At 40.0% G+C, this 24,747-nt stretch overlaps 1 protein-coding gene across 1 annotated transcript in view; it reads left to right on the top strand.

Annotated features, from left to right (window-relative positions):
• cdc40 (cell division cycle 40 homolog (S. cerevisiae)) overlaps positions 1-24,747 on the top strand; it is a 73,973-nt gene that overhangs the window by 19,583 nt on the left and 29,643 nt on the right. The window contains exons 3-7 of the mRNA XM_028797602.2: positions 3,833-3,962; positions 7,951-8,037; positions 20,759-20,898; positions 23,198-23,294; positions 23,979-24,118. Of these exons, the coding sequence (XP_028653435.1) occupies positions 3,833-3,962; positions 7,951-8,037; positions 20,759-20,898; positions 23,198-23,294; positions 23,979-24,118 (594 nt within the window). The remainder of the gene's footprint in view (positions 1-3,832; positions 3,963-7,950; positions 8,038-20,758; positions 20,899-23,197; positions 23,295-23,978; positions 24,119-24,747) is intronic.

Below are 24,747 nucleotides of genomic sequence, written 5' to 3'. Positions count from 1 at the left end.
AGGTAAGAAGAGTGTTTTTTGTTTTGGTGTTCCTGTTTGTGCTTTTGGGACTGTTGTGTTTGTGGGTATAGGGAAGACGCAGCCCACAGACGAAGAAAATATAACATTCATTTGTTTTTACTAGTGTGCCTCCTGAGTCTGTCTGCGGCAGGGCCGACGGTACAGTATGTGTATACATGCATACATACATATAATATATATACAAGTGTGTGTGTGTCTATAGTGGAAAGCCAGCCTCCGGACACAGACAGACAGACACCAGAATGTCCAGAAGCACACTCCTTTATTATGTTAAGCACCACAATGCCTTATTCCAACAACTCTTCTTTCTCTCTTTCTTTCTCTTCCTTGGACCTCCACTCCCCTCCTCACAAGCTCCGTCTCCTTCCTCCCAACTCCGGCTCGTCTACTGGAGGGAGGCGGCCCCTTTTATAATGACCCGAATGAGCTCCAGGTGCTCCGTCTGACAACACTTCCTGGTGTGGCGGAAGTGTCAGGAGAGCACCCGGAAGCACTCCAGGTGTCCCTGGGATTTCATCCGGCAGCACTTCCTGGTGTGGCGGAAGTGCTGCCATCCAGGGTTTCATAACCGTCTAGGCGCCCCCTGGCAGTGGCCACGTCCTCCCATAGGGATGAGCTTCCCAGCTCTGTTCCAGTGGCCCCCAAGCAAACGCAGGCGGCTGCCCTCTCGTGGCCCAGGGGAGGTATCGTCCCTCTCGTGGGCCGTCCTGGTGTCCTGGCTGGGTAGGGTCCCCAGCCGTTTGGCACACAGCCCCATCACCAGCTGAAGCCCGTACAGCAAAGCGGCCCATCCCGCAAGGGCTGAGTGTTTCCCACGGTGGGGCGCCAACATGCCATTGTCCACGTTCCGGTCCTGCAAAATAAGAGACCTAAAGCGCAGAGACGTCGTCCCAAAACCGCCTAATGGCACCTTCCATCATGGTGTATGGACGACGTCTCCACAGATGACCGACCCCATGACACTTGTAACATCGACGGACCCTCTGCCTTTCCAGTGCCCTCCGGACTTGAAAACAGGATGGGAATGCCCATGCTTGTGTCTCCTCAGCCAGGTTTGGGGCTGCTCTCCATCTCCGTGGAGAGCGCTCTGTCAACGTACGTGAGCTCTCTGGCTCACGTTTCCTTCTGTCGGGAGAACCCCCTTTCTTACTCCGGTGCCTCCCGTTACTCTGGGTTGCTACAACAGCCTGGATCCCCTTATGGGACGTAGAGGGACCTGTGCTGTTTGCACTCCTCTCGATCGGGTTACAAACGCCGCAGCTTCTTGGCACGGGGTGGTCTGGGTGCCGACACATACAAGCCGGCACCTCCCCCTTGTCTCTCCTCCCACTGCTTGCTCCATACTTGTCCCCCGATCTACTGTAGGACGCCCCGCTACTTAAGTCTGGTCACCCCTGTCTCGGCTCCCTTTGCTGGGACTTCCCCTTTCCTTTACGGTACCGATAGTACTCGCCTGTACCGCATCAACGCTCTGGCTGGAGAATTCCACGTTGTACATCCCCCCCCCCCCCCCCCCCCACTTCTTTATGGTCGTCAGGGAAGTCTCAGTTTTCTTCTCCATCCCATCGATCACCCCTCGTATTAAGCACAGGACCTGAAAAAGCGACTGTACGGGCCGAAGGGCTTCCTCCAGCTCCCATACAGCCGCCAGCAAAATCAAAACATCAGCTGGTGGTGAACTTACAGTTCGTTCCATCCTCCCGTCCGGCTGTGAGCCGTGGAGCTCCTGCGCATGTTCCGTTGGGTCTTTGTCCGTCACAGGATTGACGTTCGTTAGTCCTGCCCTCGACCACTCACCGGTCATCTAGTCCTGAATGAAGGGAGGCTTCCCCTTTTATAGCCACCAGGATGTGCTCCAGGTGCTTCCTGGCAATCTTCCACCGGCACTCCCCAGTGTGGTGGAAGTACCGGCTGCGTACCCGGAAGCACTCCGAGTGTCCCTGATCCTCTTTCCCGAACCCCCGCCGACCCAAACCCCCCCCCCAACCCCAACCCAAGCACTTCCGGGTGTGGCGGAAGTGCTGAGGTCCAGGGCTCCCAAGGCATCCGGGCACCCCCTGGCGCTGACCACGGGCCCCTACAGGGTTGAGCTTCAAAGCTCTGTACCCGTGGTCCCCTTAGCCGCCAGGGTGGTCGCCCCCATGTGGTCTGGGGAAGTCTGGGGAAGGCGTAGGCCCTCCTGTTATGAATGTTCGCAAAGTTTCTTATTTGACAACAGTGTATTAGTGACATCTTAGAACTGAAGTGACTGTTTTATTGGTGTTTTGTGGTAAAACATTTAAATGTATATATCACCCAGTAAAAGACAAGCGGTTTAATATCTTATTAATGACAATAAAAATCTTAACCCTTTGTTTGATTGTATATTTTTCCATTCTGTAATTTTAATGGGTTTAAAATCACTTTAAATTCTTTTCAGTGTTGGCAATGCTAACCTTGGTATATTTTTCAACATGGCAAGAGTATTTTTTACAGTCTTCATCCTCATTAAGTGCTGGCACACTGCCTAAAACATTTATTCTGCTTTGTGCAACAATTGAGCAAAAACAGAAATGCTTTTAAAAGACTTGAATTATTTTATTCTTCCATTTAATTTGTCAACTACCCATTCCCACCTATCACAATCCTAAACACTTGAATAGACAGAGGCAATCAACAGAAATCTCCACATGTCAGGCCCTCATCCAGCAATTGCAAATTATATTTCAACCCCTTTAATCTAGAAAATATAGGGGTGTGTGTGTGCGTGTGTAAAAACTATATACACATATAGTTTCTAGATTAATGGGCTAAAATATATATATTGGAGTCACCCAGAAATTTTCATGCTTTTGATAAAAAGTGATGGCTTTTATTATCAAGATACCATTGAACTAATTTAGAATTATAGCCAAGGCAATACTAGTGTTTATAATGGCCATTACTGTTTGCAATGCCTGATTTATACATTGATTATTCACATATGGCTGCAAAGCCTCATAATTTGTATCCATTGTTTCAGTACCCTAATGATCAACTTCCCTGGTTATTGGTTATATTGGTTATTAGAGAAACCTTTGTCATTGCATTAGCATTGCTGAAACTTGTTATTCTGTTCACTTGGGTTGCCAGGTACTGGCATGCCCAATGCTCAGTTCTGGGTATTCCATGTGACAGATTTCAAATAAAGGCTATTATAAACACTAGCAATCCCTTGGGTGTAGTTTTTAAATCAATTTAATGATATCTTAATAAAATGTCTATGATAAAACTTAATGAGTGAATACATAAACCAATTCTAAACTGTTCTAAATTAGAACAGTAATTTTGACTTTTAATGTAGTAACTATTCAATGAAAATCTATTTTTGGGCAAAATTTTGTAATTTACTGGTGTTTTCTTTTATGTAAATGTTGCTGTACACTTTGACCAACCGTCTTTTTTTTTTTATTATTATTTTTTTTTTATAAAAGCATTTGTTAGGTAACAGTAACCTATGATAACCTGTGTGTAGATATTTTATCCTTCTCATTTTGAGAGCAAAAACATTTTAAGTGTCATGAATAATTTTGAAAAAGAAAGTAATATATTTTTCTTAATTCTATATCTATACATAGTCCAATTCTAAATCAGGTTCTTTAATAGAATGTGCAGAATTCCATAACTTTGTGATCCAAATCATGATTGCATAAAGCTGGAGCATATTCTAATATAATATGGTGCCCGTCAAGGGGCATTTGTATGTTACAGAATATAATTTGTGCATAACATATTTACTTCATATTGCTGTCTTATAATGATAAATGTTTTGTTTTTCTGTTTTGATTACTAGTTTGGCCCAATAAATCCTTTTAAGACTCAGCAAATGGCCGCTCATAGAAACATGTTGTCTGGTTATGCGGAACCCGCGCATGTTAGTGACTTTATGTTTGAGCAGCAGAGGAGAACATTTTCTACATTTGGTAAGTACTGACTTTTGTTAAGACTTTAGTTATGATCCTAAAGTCCTAAACTGCTAGAACATGCTAGGAATCACAAACTTGTGTAATGATATGCTGTACTGTATGTCCATTGTGTGATGTTATAATGTTAAGAGTTTGTCTTTGTTGTGTTAAAGTGTTTAAATGGTAACAGTTTCAGACCTTCATTATTATTAAATATTTTCCTTTCTACTGCTTTATTAAGATTTCATCATCTTACTTTTGTGTAAAAAAAAATATTCACATAGTGTAATTCACTACATACAGTCCCCCATGTGATTTTGTTTTGTTTTTTTGTGGTGGTGGTGTTTTAACTTGTTTAACCTAAGAGGCTCAATTAAGTCCCGCTAAATATATCCAGTCAATGTAAAATATCACCTATTGTTAAGATCCTTCTTGTGAGTTGTTTTTTTGTGAGTTCAAATAACATGAATATAGGCAAACAAGTCACATCTTTGGCGTGTATGTACTATGCAGAAAGGAATTACAGGGTTCAATGTGATTCCAGTGGGGTCTGTTTACCTTTCTATTGTGACGCATCTAGTTGTGGGAATTGTTACTGATGTGCATTGATGCAGTGAGACATGGACTAGCAAACATGAATAAAAACTGTTGCGACTGGCTGATCGACTGACAGTTTCTGAGTACTTTATCAGATCTCCTTTTATTTACTTGGTGTTTTCTCCTGAACATTTTCTCCTGAGCATGTGACATTCTTGTGATTCAATGTTAGTTTCATATGTGTAACAATGAATGTGAATTGGCATCATATATATATATATATATATATATATATATATATATATATATGGGTATGGAGTGAATAAATACTGTATGTCCATCTTCTTAATCTGTTTAGCCTGGGTCACAGGGCAGCTAGAGTCCACCCCAGCAGTCATTAGCAATAGGCAGGAGCAACACCTGGACAGGGTTCCAGTCCATTACCCGGTAAACACACACACAGACTTGTATCAGTTTAGCAGTGCTAGTTCACCTGACCTGCATGTCTTTGGGCTGTGGCAGAAGACCAGAACAGTCGGTAGAAATGGGGAAAACATGCAAACTCCATGCAGGGAGCATCAAGGATGTAAACCCTGGTCTTCTTACTGTGAAGCAGCAGCTATACCTTTGCACTACTGTGCTTCCCCAAGGCAGTAAGTCAGTTTTTAAAAATTATATTTGAACCCCGTATTCTTTACAAAACGTTTGAGGATGATTGGATATTGAACAAGATTCTACTTCAGCAAATTTTATGAGGTAATGCTGGAGGTACCAGAGTACAATACTCTGTGCTTTCATGTACTTTTGGATTTAACATTTAAAAACCTTTAGGACTCTTCCAGTTTCACCCATTGTCACAAATTTACTTCCTACTGCATTTTCCAAGCAACAGGATATGTCCAAATTAATACATTTCCAACTTTCTTTCCCCATTTACTCCATTGCTATTAAAATCTTTTACTATAGATGTTTTTAGTCATCTTGTAAACCACTATGACTATGAAAAAAATATGGGGGAAAGCAAAAAGTTTTGAAAGCTAAGGGAGAAGAAAAGCTGAAAAATTGGGAACAGTGACCACAGTCAAGTTTTAACAGAAACACTAGGATGAACGAAAAGCCTTTGCAGAGATTGGCAGTAATAAACAAATAGAACCTTTTACTGGTTGTTGCTCACACCCAGTCCCTTGTAGTGTGATTAGTCTCCCGTGTGGTATCTTGGCAGAGAGAGAGAGAGAGAGCAGCACGTTGCTGCACCCATCACACGACGAAACACTTCAGGATCCCAATTTTAAGACCCAAGTGCAGCAGGTGACACCTCAGCACCACACTGGACCAGTGTGAGGTTTTTTTTTTTTTATATTGGCTGTAGTACTGGTCCTGCTATCAACCCCCAAGTTTTCCCTGTAAGCTGGAGGACCTGTTTGTAGGGCAGGCTGTAGATCAACCTCATACCCTAGATGAAGCAATTGCAGGTTAAGGGCCTTACTCAAGAGCCCAACGGAGTAGAGTCACTTCTGGCGTTTACGGCATTTGAACCAACAGCCTGGTATATTGACAGCTGCTTTAAAATTCATTCTAAGTGATTTCTTGTGCTTCAGTTACATTTAATATGCTGTATACTGCTCAAGAAAATTAAAGTAACACTTTGAAAACACATTAGATCTCAATGGGGGAAAAATAATGCTAGATATCTATACTGATATGGACTGGGCAATGTGTTAGGAACGAAAGGATGACACATCATTTGATGGAAATGAAAATTATCAACCTACAGAGGGCTGAATTCAAAGTCACCCTGAAAATCAAAGTGAAAAAATAATGTGGCAGGCTATTCCATTTTGCTAAAATTTCATTGCAGCAACTCAAAATCGTACTCTGGTTGTTTGTATGGCCCCCACATGCTTGTCCATGCCTGACAACTTCGTGGCATGCTCCTAATGAGACACCGGATGGTGTACTGGAGGATCTCCTCCCAGATCTGGACCAGGGCATCACTGAGCTCCTGGACAGTCTGAGGTGCAACCTGGTGGTATTGGATTTAGGTCAGGTGAGCGTGGGGGCCAGTCAATGGTATCAATTCCTTCATCCTCCAGGTACTGCCTGCATACTCTCGCTATATGAGGCCGGGCATTGTCGTGCACCAGGAGGAACCCAGAACCCACTGGACCAACATAGGGTCTGACAATGTGTCCAAGGATTTCATCCCGATACCTAATGGCAGTCAAGGTGCCATTGTCTAGCCTGTAGATGTCTGTGCGTCCCTCCATGGATATGCCTCCCCAGACCATCACTGACCCCACCACCAAACCAGTCATGCTGAATGATGTTACAAGCAGCATAACCTTCTCCACGGCTTCTCCAGACCCCTTCACGTCTGTCACATGTGATCAGGGTTAGCCTGCTCTCATCTGTGAAAAGCACAGGGTGTCAGTGGTGGACCTGCCAATTCTAGTATTCTATGGCAAATGCCAATCAAGCTCCATGGTACCAGGCAGTGAGTACAGGGCCTACTAGAGGAAGTTGGGCCTTCAGGCCACCCTTATGAAGTCTGTTTGTGATTGTTTGGTCAGAGACATTTACACCAGTGGCCTGCTGGAGGTCATTTTGAAGTGCTCTGGCAGTGATCATGCTGTTCCTCCTTGCCCAAAGGAGCAGATGCCTGTCCTGCTGATGGGTTAAGGACCTTCTACAGCCCTGTCCAGCTCTCCTAGAGTAACTGCCTGTCTCCTGGAATCTGCTCCATGCCCTTAAGACTGTGCTGGGCTGGAAGACACAGCAGACCTTCTGGCAATGGCACTTATTGATGTGCCATCCTGGAGTAGTTGGACTACCTGTGCAACCTCTGTAGGGTCCAGGTATCGCCTCATGCTACCAGTAGTGACACTGACCGAAATGCAAGACTAGTGAAAAAACAGTCTCCACCTGTTAAACCATTCCTGTTTTGGGGGTCATCTCATTGTTGCCCCTCTAGTGCACCTGTTGTTAATTTCATTAACACCAAAGCAGCTGAAAATAATTAACAACCCCCTCTGCTACTTAACTGACCAGATCAATATCCCTGAAGTTTCATTGACTTGATGCTATACTCTGATTAAAAAGTGTTCCTTTAATTTTTTTGAGCAGCTTATTAATTGCTTTCTGTTAACATTTTGCCATGCCATCATCAGCAAAAGTTAGTCTTCTGTCTAAAACCTTGCAGACTAGTCTGTTAACATACTTACAAAATAGCAATACTGTATGTCTGAATTATATGTTTTATGATAATTTCTATTGATTTTTGTATTTCACAAGTCCTTGAACCTTATTTTTATTTTTGCAGTCAGTTCAGTCTCTTATTGCTATATAATTCTTTTTGAATTCTATATTTTGTATTTGTTTTTTATTTTTCTCTAACAAAATAATTGTGAAAACAGTCCTATTATGTTCAAAACTTAAATACACAATATGAAATGTATTTTTCTTTCTGTAGGATATGCACTAGATCCATCTATTGATAACAGTCAACCAGTCTCAACAACCTATATTGGTGCCATAGAAAAAGCAGAAAAGAACAAAGGTAAGTAGAGCCAATGAATTTGTCTATGTGCACCTGCATAAGCAGATTGTCTTTTTTAGTTATTAATTTATTTATTTCTCTATACAGTTTCTGTAAATAGAGTGTCAGACTTTTTAAATGTCCGTTTTTGACAGCTAGGCAATTTTCATTAAATGTTCATCTTTTTTACTGTGTGTGTGTGTGTGTGTGTGTGTGTGTGTGTGTGTGTGTGTGTATGAAGTAATCTGCTGATTCATATTCAATTTTATGGTCCATTAACCTTGTCATTCATTTGTTATTTAATGCTGCAGTCAGTTTTTCATGATTGGTACAGAGTATTATTGCTGAGTAATCTTTTGTTAACAATCCAAGCCACATTGTCTGTCCAAAAAACTGTATCTTTATTTTTTAAATTTTTTTTTCATTAAATTTTTATCAGTTTCTTGCTACAGTCTTTTCCTCCATTGCCTTTTAGCCTTTAAGAGAGTCATAATTGGGGCAGGGGATGAAGCGTGTTCAACATATCATTTCTTATTTTTAACTTAATAATTTTTGCAAATTTGTCATTTTAATAATCTAAGACTGCAAAAAAAAAAAAAAAAAGATGGATTCAATTTTTTTTCTCTCTTCTTTTGAGGCTTTCTTCTCCCACATCACACATGTCTTAAGGTTTGAATTTATATATACAATTGTAAGGAACTGCTGACCTGCCACATGGTAGTATGGCTCAGATCATTAATGTTTCAGATTATTTAAAATTGTCTGTTACTGAAGGAAATATTTTCATACGCCCTACTGTACAACTTTTTATTGAATTGCTTTATGTGAAAATTTCAAGCAAAAGAAAATAATCTATAAATTATAAATATTATGAATATTTATTTTTCTGAATTGTGTGCACCAGAAAAACTTCCCTGTAAAAAATTGTATAACTGAATCGATCGCTTCCTGACCGATGGCTGTACTTGTACCTTCCCCTGTCTGCTTTCCAGTTTCGAAGAGCAGTAACTCAAAAAGTGCACCTGTGGAGTATTTTAGATAACGATGAGTATTTCTAGCGAAAGGAATTTTTAATCCAACTGCATTAAGTCAACTAAGATAAACAGAAGCTCCTAGAAGTTTAAAAAAAAAAAAAAAAAAAGCAACAACCATATGCGAGTTTTAATGTAGGCAAAAAGAGCATTAACATGTAAATGTGCCATATTGCAGTTTGTCTTTGACTGAGGGAAGCTTATTTAGAATTTGGCATTATGTGTATATTATATTATTATATTATATTATATTATATTGGTGTATCTGGCTTAGCCCTCGACTGGTTCAGGTCATATTTCTGCAACAGGACTCTTAGAGTCATGCTAGATGATTTTTCATCTGAATCAGTCCCACTCCCATGTGGTGTCCCCCAGGGTTCCATTTTGGGGCCACTACTTTTTTCAATTTACATCCTGCCTTTAGGTGCAATTTTTAGAAAACATGCAATCTCGTATCACCTATATGCTGATGACTGCCAAATTTATTTCTCCCTCAAGTCAACTGACTCCACTAAACCTCTTCTCAACTGCTTATCTGACATTAAGGACTGGCTGGCTGTAAACCTCCTTCACCTGAACGATTCAAAAACCGAGGTCATTGTTTTTAGTCCCGACCGCAAACAGACCCTACCCCTTGACCTCGACTTTCTTCCCATTCCAGTAACTTCGTCTGTTTCCAATCTTGGAATCAAAATGGATATGGTCCTGAAAATGGATGCTCAAGTCAACAGCACAGTAAAATCCTGCTTTTTCCATCTCAGGCGAATTGCCAAACTCAAACCAATTCTGCCTTACCACCTCCTGGAATCAGTAATCCATGCATTCATTACGTCCCGGCTCGACTATTCTAATTCCTGCCTATATGGTATTAGTAAAGCCACTCTTTCGAGACTCCAATTGGTTCAAAATGCGGCTGCAAGACTTTTAACTGGAAGCAGCAGAAGCCAACACATTACACCGATTTTAAAAACCCTACACTGGCTGCCGGTTAGCTTCAGAATTGATTTTAAGATACTCCTCTTAACCTATAAGGCACTAAATGGTCTAGCCCCTGCCTACTTGAGTGTCTTGCTCCATCGTCACAATCCCCCTCGTGTTCTTAGATCCGCAGATCAGCTGCTCCTAACCGTTCCCAAGGCACATTTTAAAGCTCGTGGTGAAAGGGCTTTTTCTGTCTGTGCACCCAAGCTCTGGAACTCCTTACCTTTAGTGGTTAGGCAAGCCACTTCAGTCGCCACATTCAAATCACACCTAAAAACGTACTTCTTCACATTGGCTTTTAATTCTTAACCTGTCTTATTCCCACTTGCTTTTTGCTATTTCTCTGTTTTATTGGGTCCCCTGACCTGTTTTTTTTTTTTTTTTTAGTGTCTCTGTTTTAATTCTCTCTTAATGTTTGTTTTTTTTTAATATTTTGCTTTTAGTCTTGCTTGTTTTAACTGTACAGCGCTTCGGTCAGTTGTAATGCTGTGTTTTTAAGCGCTTAACAAATAAAAATGGTATGGTATGGTATTATTATTTTCCCTAGGAAGTACCTACAATACCATTTTAAAATTAAATCTTTATTATTAGTTTTATTTGTTTATAAATGTTCTCCTTTTTGCATCAAATAGTACTAATCTGAGTTTAATTTTTTTTTATTAGGTTTGCTTCAGGCGTATTATATTTTTAAGTCTCTTTGTGCTTTTTTTTTTGGCCTAGCCATTCCATTCCCTAAAACAAGTTTTCATAGTTTAGTGTTTTAGTCATATGTAGAAGGAGGACATTTATCACAATGAATCCTAATGTTATATGTTATGCTAAGTTTTTGTTTTTTATATTATGTAACTACTTGAAGAAAAGTCCACTTTTTATTATGTGAGCTGCCTTGTTCTATACTGTTCTTTCCCAAACATGAGTGATTGCCAGTAGAATTGAATGTGTTAAGAAAAGGCCTTCATGGGATCCATCCATATACAAATAACATTCTAGAGGCAATAAATTAAAACGAAATTGACACCATTATTGTAAAAACAGCTACAGGAATGGATGACCACAAGGAAAATGCAACAATGATAAATGGACACAAAACAATAAACCTACAGCTTCTCTGGACTTGCCTAAAGACAATGTCACATTACTTTACTCTTAGCAGTAGGATACATGAGATTGCTGACTGCAGTTGTTGATCTTGTCTCCGGACTATGTCAGTTTCCCATATGAAAATTGTTTGGCATGTCTAATTCAGCGACTGTATACTGATCTTCCAGCTCAGTCATGCTCATCCCTTTTCCTGACTGCCTGACAAAGCTCAGCAGCAATGTCTGGCCCTTTTCTTCTCTTCATTCTGTCACGGTACGTAAAGCATGATACATCAGACGGATGAGTTTCTCTTCCATTTATGAGGTCCAAAACATGACCATTCCTTTATTTCTTGTCAATGCATTCTATGCATTGTACTTCAGGATGAGCACTCATTGGTTGTCAGCTCTTATGTACATAGAGTCCATCCCTAAAACTAAGGACAAAATCGATCCTGGCCTGGGGCCTCATGTATAAACGGTGCGTACGCACAGAAATGTTGCATACTTCCGTTTCCACGCTCAAATCGCGATGTATAAAACCTAAACTTAGCGTAAAGCCACGGAGATTTCCACGGTAACTCATACCTTGGCGTACGCAATTTCTCCGCTCAGTTTTGCAGACTGGTGGCACCCAGCGTCAAAGCAGTGCTACTGTTCCTGCGTGGTCACCCTTTCTTTCTTAGCTCCACATTCCTGACGCGGCTTTATAAATACACTGAAACTAATTGCATATTGTTTATTAGGGTAATGCATCCGATTGTAATTAACCTGCAGCAATATAATGGTCCAGGGAATAGCCATAGTATTCCAAATACCATAACTGATTTAGCGTTGTAACTCTCACTGCATCTTCTTCTTCTTTCAGCTGCACCCGTTAAGGGTTGCCACAGCAGATCATCTTTTTCCATATTACTCTCACTGCACCACTCGGAGTATTTATATCACTGTATCTGAGTGGGGAATCACAGCAGCAGCTGATCGGAAAGAGAAATATCGGTATACAGCATGAGCCTGAGCCACGGCAAAAAACACTTTAGAGACTTCCCAGTATGGACTTCGTTTAGAAAAGGTTTCATCCCAAGAACTCTAAACACACTCAATCAGTCCATCAAGTGCTCCTTGTAGAACTGTTTGTACTTATAAGTACAATTACCACACTGTAAACTTGCACTACGGTTATAATATTGCACAACCTGCGCCACTTTATAAAGCGCGTATTTACATATGATGACGGTATTCATTTTTAAGATGAAATGCAGCAAAATATGTTGATTATATTATACAGATAAAACTTTAACTTCATTTAAATAATCTCTATTGTCAATAATTAAACATGTGAGGGCACGGTGCCGCAGCGCTAGCTAGTTCATGGATTGTTCCTGCATTGCGTTGTATTCTTGCGCTGACGCGACACTGGAAAGATAGACAGAATAATTAAACTTGTACTACGAAGATATTTCAATGTTCCTTAAAAGTTTTGAAGAATCGGCTATCTAAGCTATTACAGAGCTGATTGTGTGGCGATTGGGTATTTGGAGAAAGAAAAGTAAGGACAGGAATTGGAGGTTAGTATGTTTGAAACAGACAGTACTGCTGTGATAAATTATGTCATTGAAGGTCACGCGTGGCGCAGCAAGCCTCTTGCGTGAGATATGAACAAGCACTGCGCCACCGTGTTCCCATGTTTAATAACATGCTTTCATTCCTGTCATCATGAAAAAAATATCACGTATACATCTCAGTATTTTAATTATTCAGAGAGCTGTAATATCACGAATGTAATGGATTATGTGTCCTGTTGGAGAAAGAGAAAGCCCATTTAAGAAGCAGGTAGTGATTCACACACAGAGCACAAAGAAGATCAAATACAGAACAAAGCATTTAATGTCCTACTTTAGTTACAATGGGATTTGAGAAACTAGTAAATTAAATGATTTTAAGATGAAGTTTATTATGTTCTACTTTAATGGCAAAATAAACTACGTGATTAAAGTGGAAATTTCGAGATTAAAGTTGACATTTCGTGCTTTTTTCCCCCACTGTGTGCCTATTTTTTTGTCTGTACCCTAATAAGCATTCGTATGACACTCAGACGGTGGGCTACGACTTGCCTTTTCATGGCGACTTTGATATGTGATTTCTTTTTTATTTCAGGCACTGTGTGACTTTGTGAACTTGAGCTTTCGAGTTTGTCCGACACTCTTGTCACTCGATCAACTTCCTTTTGTTGATTATACCAGTGTTTAAACCAACAAATAGTACGTTTTTCCTTTGCCTCCACTTGGTATTCGCTGAAATTCTTATATTTTCCCCCGTGCTTTTCTCATTGTCTTTTCTCAGAAGGCTATTTATATCGATTTGCATATTCAAAGAGGCGTAATTCTGGGAGGAGTTGGGGCGGGACAGAAGGCACGTGCACGTGCGTTACTTTTCACGCTGATCGGGATTTATGTAGTGGAAGAACGTGAAAGTTTGCGTACGTACAGATTCCTGCATCTGGATTTTTCTGTGCGTACGCACATTCCCACTTTTGTGCTTACGCCATGTTATAGTGTGAGTTCTACGCACGGCGTTATACATGAGGCCCCTGGTGATTACTTGCCAGCCTTGCACAGAAATAAGCTTCAAAGTATATAAAATAAATAAATGATAAAAATGTAGCAAGGTTTTCCTTAACTACCTGAATAGAAAAATTAATATGGATAATACGATTGATGTAATGGTATCATCGTTTTACTACATATTTTGCTTTTCTGTTAGTCATCCGCTTCCTATCTTATTAGCATAAAAATTACATTTAAGAAATAAAAAATACATATGCAAGCAGTGTATCCTAATGGAGTTTCTAAAATAGTCCTTGGGAATCTCATACATATTGGTGATTGAAGTATTATGAAGTAACAAGAAATGACAGTATGTTCAAGCAGGATCCAATCAGATGGATGAATTGGTTCTGCTATGATAAATTGTTTAAGAAATAAATGTAGAACAAAGCATTTAGTGACCATTATTTTAATTTTTTTTATGGTCTTATGTAATAATCTAATTTTCTGAGATACTGAATTTTGGGTTTTCATTAGCTATAAGCCATAATCAGCAAAATTAAAAGAAATAAACGCTTGAAATATATCACTGTGTGTGTAATGAATCTATATGTTTCACTTTTTGAATTGAATTACTGGAATAAATTAACTTTTTGATGATATTTTAATTTATTGAGATGCACCTCTCTCTCTGTGTGTGTGTGTGTGTGTAACTCCGAAATAATAACCAACTAGATGCACAGAATTATTATAAAATGAAATCCAGCGATGCTAACTGCCCTGAATTTTACAGACTCGCAAAAATACATAAAATACCACTGAAATTGAGACCAGTGGTCAGCCTAATAGGTGGACCAACTTACCACTTGTCAAAAACACTTTTCCAGATGCTCAAACATTTAACTTATGACTCTGAATATTCTGTGAACAGCGCCAAGTTAGCATTGCAGCGCTTGAAAGACTTATCCATCGCCAAGGATGAGGTCATGGTCTCGTTTGACGTCATGTCGCTGTATACCATGATTCCGATTGATCTGGCCACAGAAACACTACTAATGAGACTGAATAATGACCCCACCATAGAGACAAGAATTAAGCTGTCCACTAAAGACATAATGCATCTAATATCACTCTGCCAAAAACCTCACTTTCATTTCAACGGTAAATATTACTTTCAAAAAGAAGGCATGCCAATGGGATCACCGTTATCAGGACTTCTAGCGGAACTGGTAATGCAGCAACTTGAAAACGTGGCTCTATCTCAGTTCACACCCAGAATTTGGATACGCTACGTAGACAACACATTCGTCATATTAAAAAATGGCTAGCTGAACGAGTTCTACAACCACATCAACACAATATTCCCTGCAATCCAATTCACCATGGAAAAATAAATAAACCGACGCATCAGCTTCCTGGACATCTCCATTGAAAGAAGTAACGACGCCACCCTGATCACAAGTGTTTACCGTAAGGAATGCTATGCCGACAAGATATTACTTCTCCAGCAATCACCCGGCATCTCATAAACGAAGCTGTATTAAAACTTCATTCAGAAGAGTCCACACCCATTGTAATACGAATGAGACAAAATCGAACAAGAGACGCTATCTTTTCCGTCTTTTTCACTTCAAACAGATATTCTAAGACATTCATTAAACAATGCCTACATAGGAGACCCCAGAGAACCCAGCAAACAATTGACTTGAATCGGACCCCCATTTCGCCTGGAACACACTGCCTAAAATAACGAAGGAGTGGCTTCACAACAACTCTGTGACTGTTCTTGAATGGCCCAGCCAGAGCCCTGACTTAAACCCAATTGAGCATCTCTGGACAGACCTAAAAATGGCTGTCCACCAATGTTTACCATCCAACCTGACAGAACTGGAGAGGATCTGCAAGGAGGAATGGCAGAGGATCCCCAAATCCAGGTGTGAAAAACTTGTTGCATCTTTCCCAAGAAGACTCATGGCTGTATTAGCTCAAAAGGGTGCTTCTACTAAATACTGAGCAAAGGGTCTGAATACTTAGGACCATGTGATATTTGTTTTTCTTTTTTAATAGATCTGCAACAATTTCAAAAATTATTTTTTTTGTCTGTCAATATGGGGTGCTGTGTGTACATTGAGGAAAAAAATTAATTTAAATGATTTTAGCAAATGGCTGCAATATAACAAAGAGTGAAAAATTGAAGGAGGTCTGAATACTTTCCGTACCCACTGTATGTATATGTGTGTGTGTGTGTGTATATATATATATATATATATATATATATATATATATATATATATATATATATATATATATATATATATATATATATATATATATATTATAATAATAATAATACAGTAATCCCTCGCTATATCGCCCTTCGCGGCTTCACTCCATCGCGGATTTTATATGTAAGCATATTTAAATATATATCGCGGATTTTTCGCTGCTTCGCGGGTTTCTGAGGACAATGGGTCTTTTAATTTCTGGTACATGCTTCCTCAGTTGGTTTGCCCAGTTGATTTCATACAAGGGACGCTATTGGCAGATGGCTGAGAAGCTACCCAACTTACTTTTCTTTCTCTCTCTCTTGCGCTGACAATCTGTGATCCTGACGTAGGGGGTGTGAGCAGGGGGGCTGTTCGCACACCTAGACGATACGGACGCTCGTCTAAAAATGCTGAAAGATTATCTTCACGTTGCTACCTTCTGTGTGCAGCTTTTAAGTATGCTGCACGGTGCTTCGCATACTTAAAAGCTCAAAGGGCACGTATTGATTTTTTTATCTGTCTCTCTCTGCTCCTGACGGAGGGGGTGTGAGCTGCCGCCTTCAACAGCTTTGTGCCGCGGTGCTTCGCATACTTAAAAGCAAACAGCCCTATTGATTTATTTGCTCCTTTGAAGAGGAAGATATGTTTGCATTCTTTTAATTGTGAGACTGAACTGTCATCTCTGTCTTGTCATGGAGCACAGTTTAAACTTTTGAAAAAGAGACAAATGTTTGTTTGCAGTGTTGGAATAACGTTCCTATCTCTCTACAACCTCCTGTGTTTCTGCGCAAATCTGTGACCCAAGCATGACAATATAAAAATAACCATATAAACATATGGTTTCTACTTCGCGGATTTTCTTATTTCGCGGGTGGCTCTGGAACGCAACCCCCGCGATGGAGGAGGGATTACTGTATAATATACAGTGATCCCTCGCTATATCGCGCTTTGCCTTTCGCGGCTTCACTCCATCGCGGATTTTATATGTAAGCATATTTAAATATATATCGCAGATTTTTTGCTGGTTCGCGGATTTCTGCGGACAATGGGTCTTTTAATTTCTGGTACATGCTTCCTCAGTTGGTTTGCCCAGTTGATTTCATACAAGGGACGCTATTGGCAGATGGCTGAGAAGCTACCCAACTTACTTTTCTCTCTCTCTTGCGCTGACTATCTGTGATCCTGATGTAGGGGGTGTGAGCAGGGGGGCTGTTCGCACACCTAGACGATACGGACGCTCGTCTAAAAATGCTGAAAGATCATCTTCACGTTGCTATCTTTTGTGCAGCTGCTTCCTGAAACGACATGCAGCAAGGTGCTTCGCATACTTAAAAGCTCGACGGGCACGTATTGATTTTTGATTGAAAAACAAACTCTGTCTCTCTATATCTCTTTGTCTGCTCCTGACGGAGGGGTTGTGAGCTGCCGCCTTCAACAGCTTTGTGCCATGGTGCTTCGCATACTTAAAAGCAAACAGCCCTATTGATTTGTTTGCTTTTCTCTATCTATGTGACATTCTGTGCTCCTGACAAGCACTCCTTTGAAAAGGAAGATATGTTTGCATTCTTTTAATTGTGAGACAGAACTGTCATCTCTGTCATGTCATGGAGCACAGTTTAAACTTTTGAAAAAGAGACAAATGTTTGTTTGCAGTGTTTGAATAACGTTCCTGTCTCTCTACAACCTCCTGTGTTTCTGCGCAAATCTGTGACCCAAGCATGACAATATAAAAATAACCATATAAACATATGGCTTCTACTTCGCGGATTTTCTTATTTCGTGGGTGGCTCTGGAACGCAACCCCCGCGATGGAGGAGGGATTACTGTATATAATATATATATATTATATATAATATATGTGTGTGTATATGTATATTCGCGCGCGCACACGTGTATTTGTAGAGATGTATACACAAACTGCTATCATATATGTGATGTATCTAGTTTGCCTGGACTTAGAGTTATATTAAAAGTATATTTGCTTTTCAAAAAGGTTTAACTTTGTTAATTTCTTATAATTGAAAACTCGGAGGACATTTTCAGAATTGATGGGCTTAGCTGCAAATTGTAAAATTCTTTTAGTCATTCTTGTTTGGGAAATAATTCATTATGATAATTATGATTATTACAAATCATTAAATTACATTCCATTGTGTGCCTCTATTATGTGTAGTAATTTATTTAACTTATATTATTTACTGGCAATTGTATACAACCTTCTATCCCGAGAGAGTTGATTTTGATGCATTTTGTATGTAATTTTTTTCCCCATTCTGTTGTTGTCAATGTACTAATGGTCTGTACCAATAAACTAATTAGTTTTCAAGTATATAATTAATCACAGGCCTTTGTTCTTTAATGATTGCATAAAATGCCCAAAGGGTCATGTAAGTGAACTGCATGTATGCATAATTGTCACTCATCTTTAAAGACTATAATTTTTAGTATTAACTTTAGAATTTAAAATAATAATGCTCTTTTTTTGCCACTTTAACTTGGGGTTGATTTAATAATTATTTGTTAGTGTCTATAATTACAAACATGCAAAGGTGTTAAATAAGGGTGGAGTGGTGGCCAGTTTGAATCCCATAAACGGCAGAAGTGGTTCTACTCCATTGGGCCCTTGAGTAAGGCCGCCTTTAACCTGCATTTGCTCTGTATTGAGTATTCTGTTAATCTGCATCCAGCACAGGTCGTCCAACTTGCAGGGAAAACTTGGGGTTTGTGATGCTCCAGACACTTGGTTTTTTTTTTGTTTTTTTTTTTTCCTTAAAAAAAAAAAACACAGTTCCAGTGTGGTGCTGAGGTGTCACCTGCAGCACTTTGGTCCCAATCCAGGTGGGTCTTTGTGTAGTGGGTGCAGCAACATGCTTTCGTCGCATGCTCCGAACCTAAAGGTATTAAAACTATACAGTCGGCAGACACATAATTTTCCCTTCTGAGATCGCCAAGGAGTACTCCAGCAATGTGTGTACTTGTTCTCCTGTGCACTGCCAATCCTGTTTATCTCAAGTCATCAGAGGTTCTGTTCTATAATAATAAATAAAGTAATGTATAGGCTAGCACAGTGCAATACATCTTTATGTACTGCCTAACATTAAGATCCTTTTCAACAGAGCAGTGGTCTGAAGGTTTGAAGCTGGACTCCGTTGACACGCGATGGGCATGTTGTGACTGAGCATTATGCGATCTGAAGTTACGCTGTGTTGATGGATTCATAAAAGTAGTGTTAATGCTTGTGACGCACCATTGTTGGAATGACAAATGCAATGTGTTTTATTACAACAAATGTTTGTGATGTGCCATCTGTTGGAATGACAGAGACATAGCAACCGGAAAGATACACAAATATAGGGGTACTTGTCATTTTATTACGGTGGACTACTTCACGTGATATATTTTGATACACAGGTAGTCCCCAAGTTGCGGACATCCGACATACGATTTACGAACGGGGTCACAGCTGCTCCTTCATCTGTCTCGGGGACACAACGCAGGCTCCTCAGTAACTGCCGCTCTGTCATCTCTGGCCTGGGGACGCTGCAAGCGGTGGCTGGAGGGGGCGGTTTTGCTCCTTGCGTAGTGTAGTGTCCCTTGGGCAGCTCCGGTTGATGAATGGGGCGGTGGGGGCTGCACCCCATTCATTCTCAGTGGGCGGCTGGGTGCACGGCAAGCGCTTGTGTGCAGGACAGAGGGGGGCGGTTCACTGTTCACCCACCATGCCGCCACAGCTACTGCTCCTGACTGGATGGAGGCTGGATGGGGCAGAAGGGGGCATTTCACTGCCCGCCCACCACACAGACTTGCAGTGTCCCTCGAACAGCTGCCCCGTTCATTCTCGGTGGGCGGCTGGTGATGCTGCTAGCGGTGACCCGGTTGTGGCTGAACGGAGGCCATTGAGGGTGAATGGGGCTGCAGGGGGCAGCATTGTAGTGTGCCTCGGGTGGCTGCCTGTTGAATGGGGGTGGTGGTGGGCGATTCACTACCTGCCTTTGGCCGCACCCTGTTTGCTCTCGGTGGGCTGACACTGCAGGCAAAATACTGTATGCAAGTGGAGGTGACTGTGTGGTGGGTGGGTGGTGAACTGTCCCTCGCTGTCCCCGTTCATTCTCAATAGTAAGCCTGCTTGTTCTGTTACGCACATAGCAGGAAGTTGTCTCGTCAGTACACTAGACGTGCTGACGAGGGGTGCCTTCCTGCTGTGATAGTGTGTACAGTGCTGTGCAGAAGAGCTCATCTTAACCTTTTGTCTTCACCCTTCAACAATGTCTCTGAAATACAAATCTGATTCAAGTGCTGGTGATACAGTAAAGAAGAGAAAAACCATCACCATGGAAAATAAAGTAGAAATAATAAAAAGGTCAGAGAGAGGTGAAACTCCATCATTCATTGGCAGAACATTTGGTTACAGTAGAGCAACAATAGCATTTATTAAAATAATGTACCTGTTCCGACTTACATACAAATTCAACTTAAGAACAAACCTACAGTCCCTATCTCGTATGTAACCCGGGGACTGCCTGTATGTTGAATTTATAAAAAGATTGTACACTGTAAATTTTGCAAAATTGCTTATCAATCCAAACTTTTAATTTGCTAATCATTTAAAGATAGACCAGGTATTGAATATGTATATATGAACGTACATCTCTGGAAGAACCTGAAAGTTTCACCTTCTAGAACTTAAGTGTTTTTTATTTTTTTATACATTGACTTAAAATTTGTTCTATTTTAATAAGTACTTTTACAAATTGTAAATTTTAATGCTATAAATGTACATATTTATATATTGTTCAAATTTGTAGCTCATCTCTGTTAATTTTGTTCCTTGCCCTTAGGTCTGACTGTTTTTGAAACAGCAACAAAAAAGACTGAAAAGAGAAAGAAACTAAAAGGTGGAGATGCTTCTGACATTGATGGTTTTCTGGGACCTTGGGCAAAGTATATAGATGAAAAGGAGGTAGCAAAGCCATCGGAAGTGAGTTGTGTTTTGTTGGGTTTTTTTGGTGATTGATGATGGTTTGGCAAGTTACATTTTGTGATGGACAGCCGGGTGCCATGCCCAGCAGGGACGCCCCTACTGCATCTGTTCCGGGGGAGCTACCATGGATAGCTCAATACCTCCCCCGGGACGCTTGGTGGCAACCTCCCTGGCAGACGATGATTCCCCAACCGGGTGCATGGCTCCATGGGAGATGGAGTCCTCCACAGCCAGGTTGGGGGCTCGGATGGCCGCCAGGGGGAGCTGCATGGACTTTGCAGCCCGGCTGGTCAATTCCTCAGCCCCACCCGGAAATGCAATTAGGCCCAGGTGATCAAGCACCTGGAATACTTCCGGGTGGGGTATAAAAAAGGCCAGCCACCACCACTCAAGAGAGCCAGAGTTGGGAGGAGGAAGACTAAGCCTGAGGAGGAGTGGTGGTAAAGAAAGAAGAGAGAATTGTATTGTGATATTGTGAGTATTCTGGGCCTGTGGGACACGGGGAAGGCGTGCCCCACGGCTGAAGAAAAATAAAGAAGTGTGCTTTATTTAAGTACGTGCCTCTGTCTGAGTCTGTGCCGGGTCGGGTGCTATATAGCGCCGTTCACAATTTAAATAATTAAAGTGCATCTATTACGCATTTTCTATTATGTCTCAAAACCTTATACACTTTTTTGGGTCTTCATAACCCTTACAAAGCATCAGTATAGTGTTTAGTTATCTCTGCATTGTGACCTACTAAATAAACTTCACTTTGGAGTGTCCTGAGGTGGCTTAACTAAGACACATTTCTCTTGATATTAAATATTTAGTGTAGGACCTGGGAATCCTTCATATTAACAAGTCATTTTACCATCAAGTCAATATGCCACACTGCACAGAGATTAATATCCAATCTACTGATGTTTTATAAGTGTTATGAAGAGTGAAAGAAGACTTTAAGGTCTGGTTATATAAGAGAAGACAAGTAAGAGATTCATTTTTGCAGTATCCAAACTAAAGTGTTACTGAAATATTAATACCTACGTGAAAAAAAGCACAAGCACACGAAGAACATTCAAAACTCCACACAGAGAGCAACTTGCAGTGACCACTGTACCTCTCCATTTGAAGTATACTTACCTTAATGACAATATAAAGGATAATACAATTTCCAGTAAAACAAAATGTTAAATATGTTAATGTAGTAGAGAGAGCTAATAAGATAAATTTATTATTTGGCTGTTTGTAAAGCTTTGCCACTTTCAGTACTTATTTGTCATCAGTCCACACATTTTAACCATCAGATATTCTATTTTTACCATAAGATACAACTAGATATAAACATGTGTTTGTATGATCTTTATTGTAAGTTGGGTCTGTAAAGTTTTAAAGATGTAATTTAAAGACACTGTTGGAATATTGGCTGCTGAAAACCTGATAAGTTTTTAACATTTTACAAACTATGCAACATAAAAACACATATCACTCATTTGGCATAACACACGATTACAGGGGTTCAAACTATGAGTTGTCCAGGTTTTAAAACTTGTGTGTTGGATAATTTGCAATTCCAAACTGGCTCTTTGTAAATATGCATGTTTTATGTGTGTGAAGGTTAGTTAATCCGTTCCCCAGTGTGCCCTCTAGAGCTAGTTCCTGCCTATTAGCCTTGCCTGAATTAGATACTCCACACAAAACTTGTAGTGCCTTTTTAAATCTGTTACTTACCCTGTGTTGTTTGTGGAGGAAAGAGATGATAGAGTTCCTGATACAATAGGCTTCAATGGAAACCAACACTGAACAAACATCGAACAATATCCAAAGGTCCATGAAAAGTAGGGAAGTGAGTCTTCAGTTCAAAAGGTTGTTCTTGTATGAGCGTGCTCCATAGCCGTTCATGAGAGGATTTCCCAGAAGTGTTTCATTTAACAGTATTTTAGAAAAAGACACAAGTTTTGAACTTAGAGCATACAACTGGATATCTGACATATGGATTAGGCCACTCAAGTAAATGGAGATTTTGTTTTTATGGATGTTTGATATTGTTGATTGCTCAGTGTTGGTCCTCTATGAAATCTGTTATGTCAGGAATATTTTCATCTCCATTATCCATAAAAACAAGAATTTGTTTTCTCTGAGTAAGTAACAGATAAAGAAAGTTTTTAGCTTTTGGGTGGAGTAATTTGAGAATATCCTGTTTGGTTTAAGTGAAAAACCAATTGTGCGTCTTTCATATTAATATGTTTGACAGATTTAAGTGTGCCTTAAAAACTAGTTGAACTATTTGTTTTCTGGTTCTATATTCTTCACTTAGGAAGAACAAAAAGAGCTTGATGAAATCAATGCAAAGCGACAAAAAAGAGGTAAACATGAAGAGGATGCTCCTGCAGATGAGAAAACAATTCTCCATGGTAAGTAAATATTCTTTTTCTATACATATATTATTTTGCTGTATTAAGAGATAATATAATGTAGAGTGAGGAAACCCTGAAGTGTGGAGGTGCTAATAATCCATTTTCCTCGAAATCCAGAGTAGTTCAAAAGTTTAACTCTCATCTCAGTAGATCTCTACTACCACAAAACTTTCCCATCATTTAGTGTTAACAGCCTCTGAGTTTTGAATATTATATCTGTGCAGCTGTCTGGGTGTCTTGCTGCCATTTATGGAACATTACCCATAGTCCAATCTTTTCCTGTCCTGCATGTTTTTGTCACCTCTGTTTTTGGTGACTATAATTAACAGCTTAATGACATTCCTGCTCAAAGTATCAACAAATTACCATAAGTTAAAAATTTTACTACTAGTGTTCTGTCATGGATCAAGAATTCCAAATGAATAAATATAATCTGGTTTGATTACACTGGTATAATATCCTGTTGTTTTCAAAATTCTTTTATTGTCTAATAAAGCTTTTAATTTATGTACCTTTTTAGACTGTCATTTTTGCTTACCTCATACCAGCCTGCCAGACTGAAGTCCCTTAGTGCAGGCCTTGTCAATGTTACAAAGACTTTGTTCTTCTAGTGCCATATTGATAAAGCAATTTTATATTTTCCTTTATTTATGAAAACTCTTCTGTGCTGTTTGTCTGCAGTCAAAGAGATGTATGACTACCAAGGGAGATCCTATCTGCACATTCCTCAAGATGTTGGAGTTAATTTGCGTTCCTCCAATGTACCAGACAAGTGCTACCTTCCCAAGAAACAGATCCACATTTGGTCTGGTCATACAAAGGTAATTTGATTTAAAGAAGTCTGCTTAGAGCAGTGTCTGACAGTAAAAAGGAGTTCAAAAAGTAGATGAAATAAAGTACATCATTGTATGCCATAGAAATATGTCAACTTTAATTTTCTTGTAGTCTTAATTTCCACCTAAGCACTCTTTTTAGTGATCAGCATGTAGATTAAATTACACTCGCAAACCTTTTAATTCCTGTTTAGGCTAGTGGGGGTGTTAGTGTCTACCTCAGCAGAGCTGGGCGTCAGTCCACTGCAGGACTATAATTTTTAACAATGGTCAAGTAAGCAAATATAAACTAAGTTCAGTGTAGGAGCTGCTTACTTTTCACCAGGGCTTAATGATATAGACAGTTTTTTTATTGCTATGCTGCTGCATGTCACAATTTAAAAAATAAATTTAATTAATCCGTTGCTTACCTCAGGACTTTTTTTCAAATACTAAAAGAGTCAACACCAAATGCATTCTTCCATTTGTGACTGATATTGCATTTGGCCTCGTCTATGTAGGTCTTTTTTTCATGCAAATGCTGAAGGAGCAGCACTGTCTTTACTTCAGTTTTGATCACTGACATACCCCATTGTCTCAGAAGCAATACTTTCTGTGGGAAAACTGCATTCCTTTAT

This window comes from Erpetoichthys calabaricus, chromosome 3 (genome assembly GCF_900747795.2).
Source record: "Erpetoichthys calabaricus chromosome 3, fErpCal1.3, whole genome shotgun sequence".
NCBI classification, from domain to species: domain Eukaryota; kingdom Metazoa; phylum Chordata; class Cladistia; order Polypteriformes; family Polypteridae; genus Erpetoichthys; species Erpetoichthys calabaricus.
This window is presented reverse-complemented; position numbering and strand designations above follow the sequence as displayed.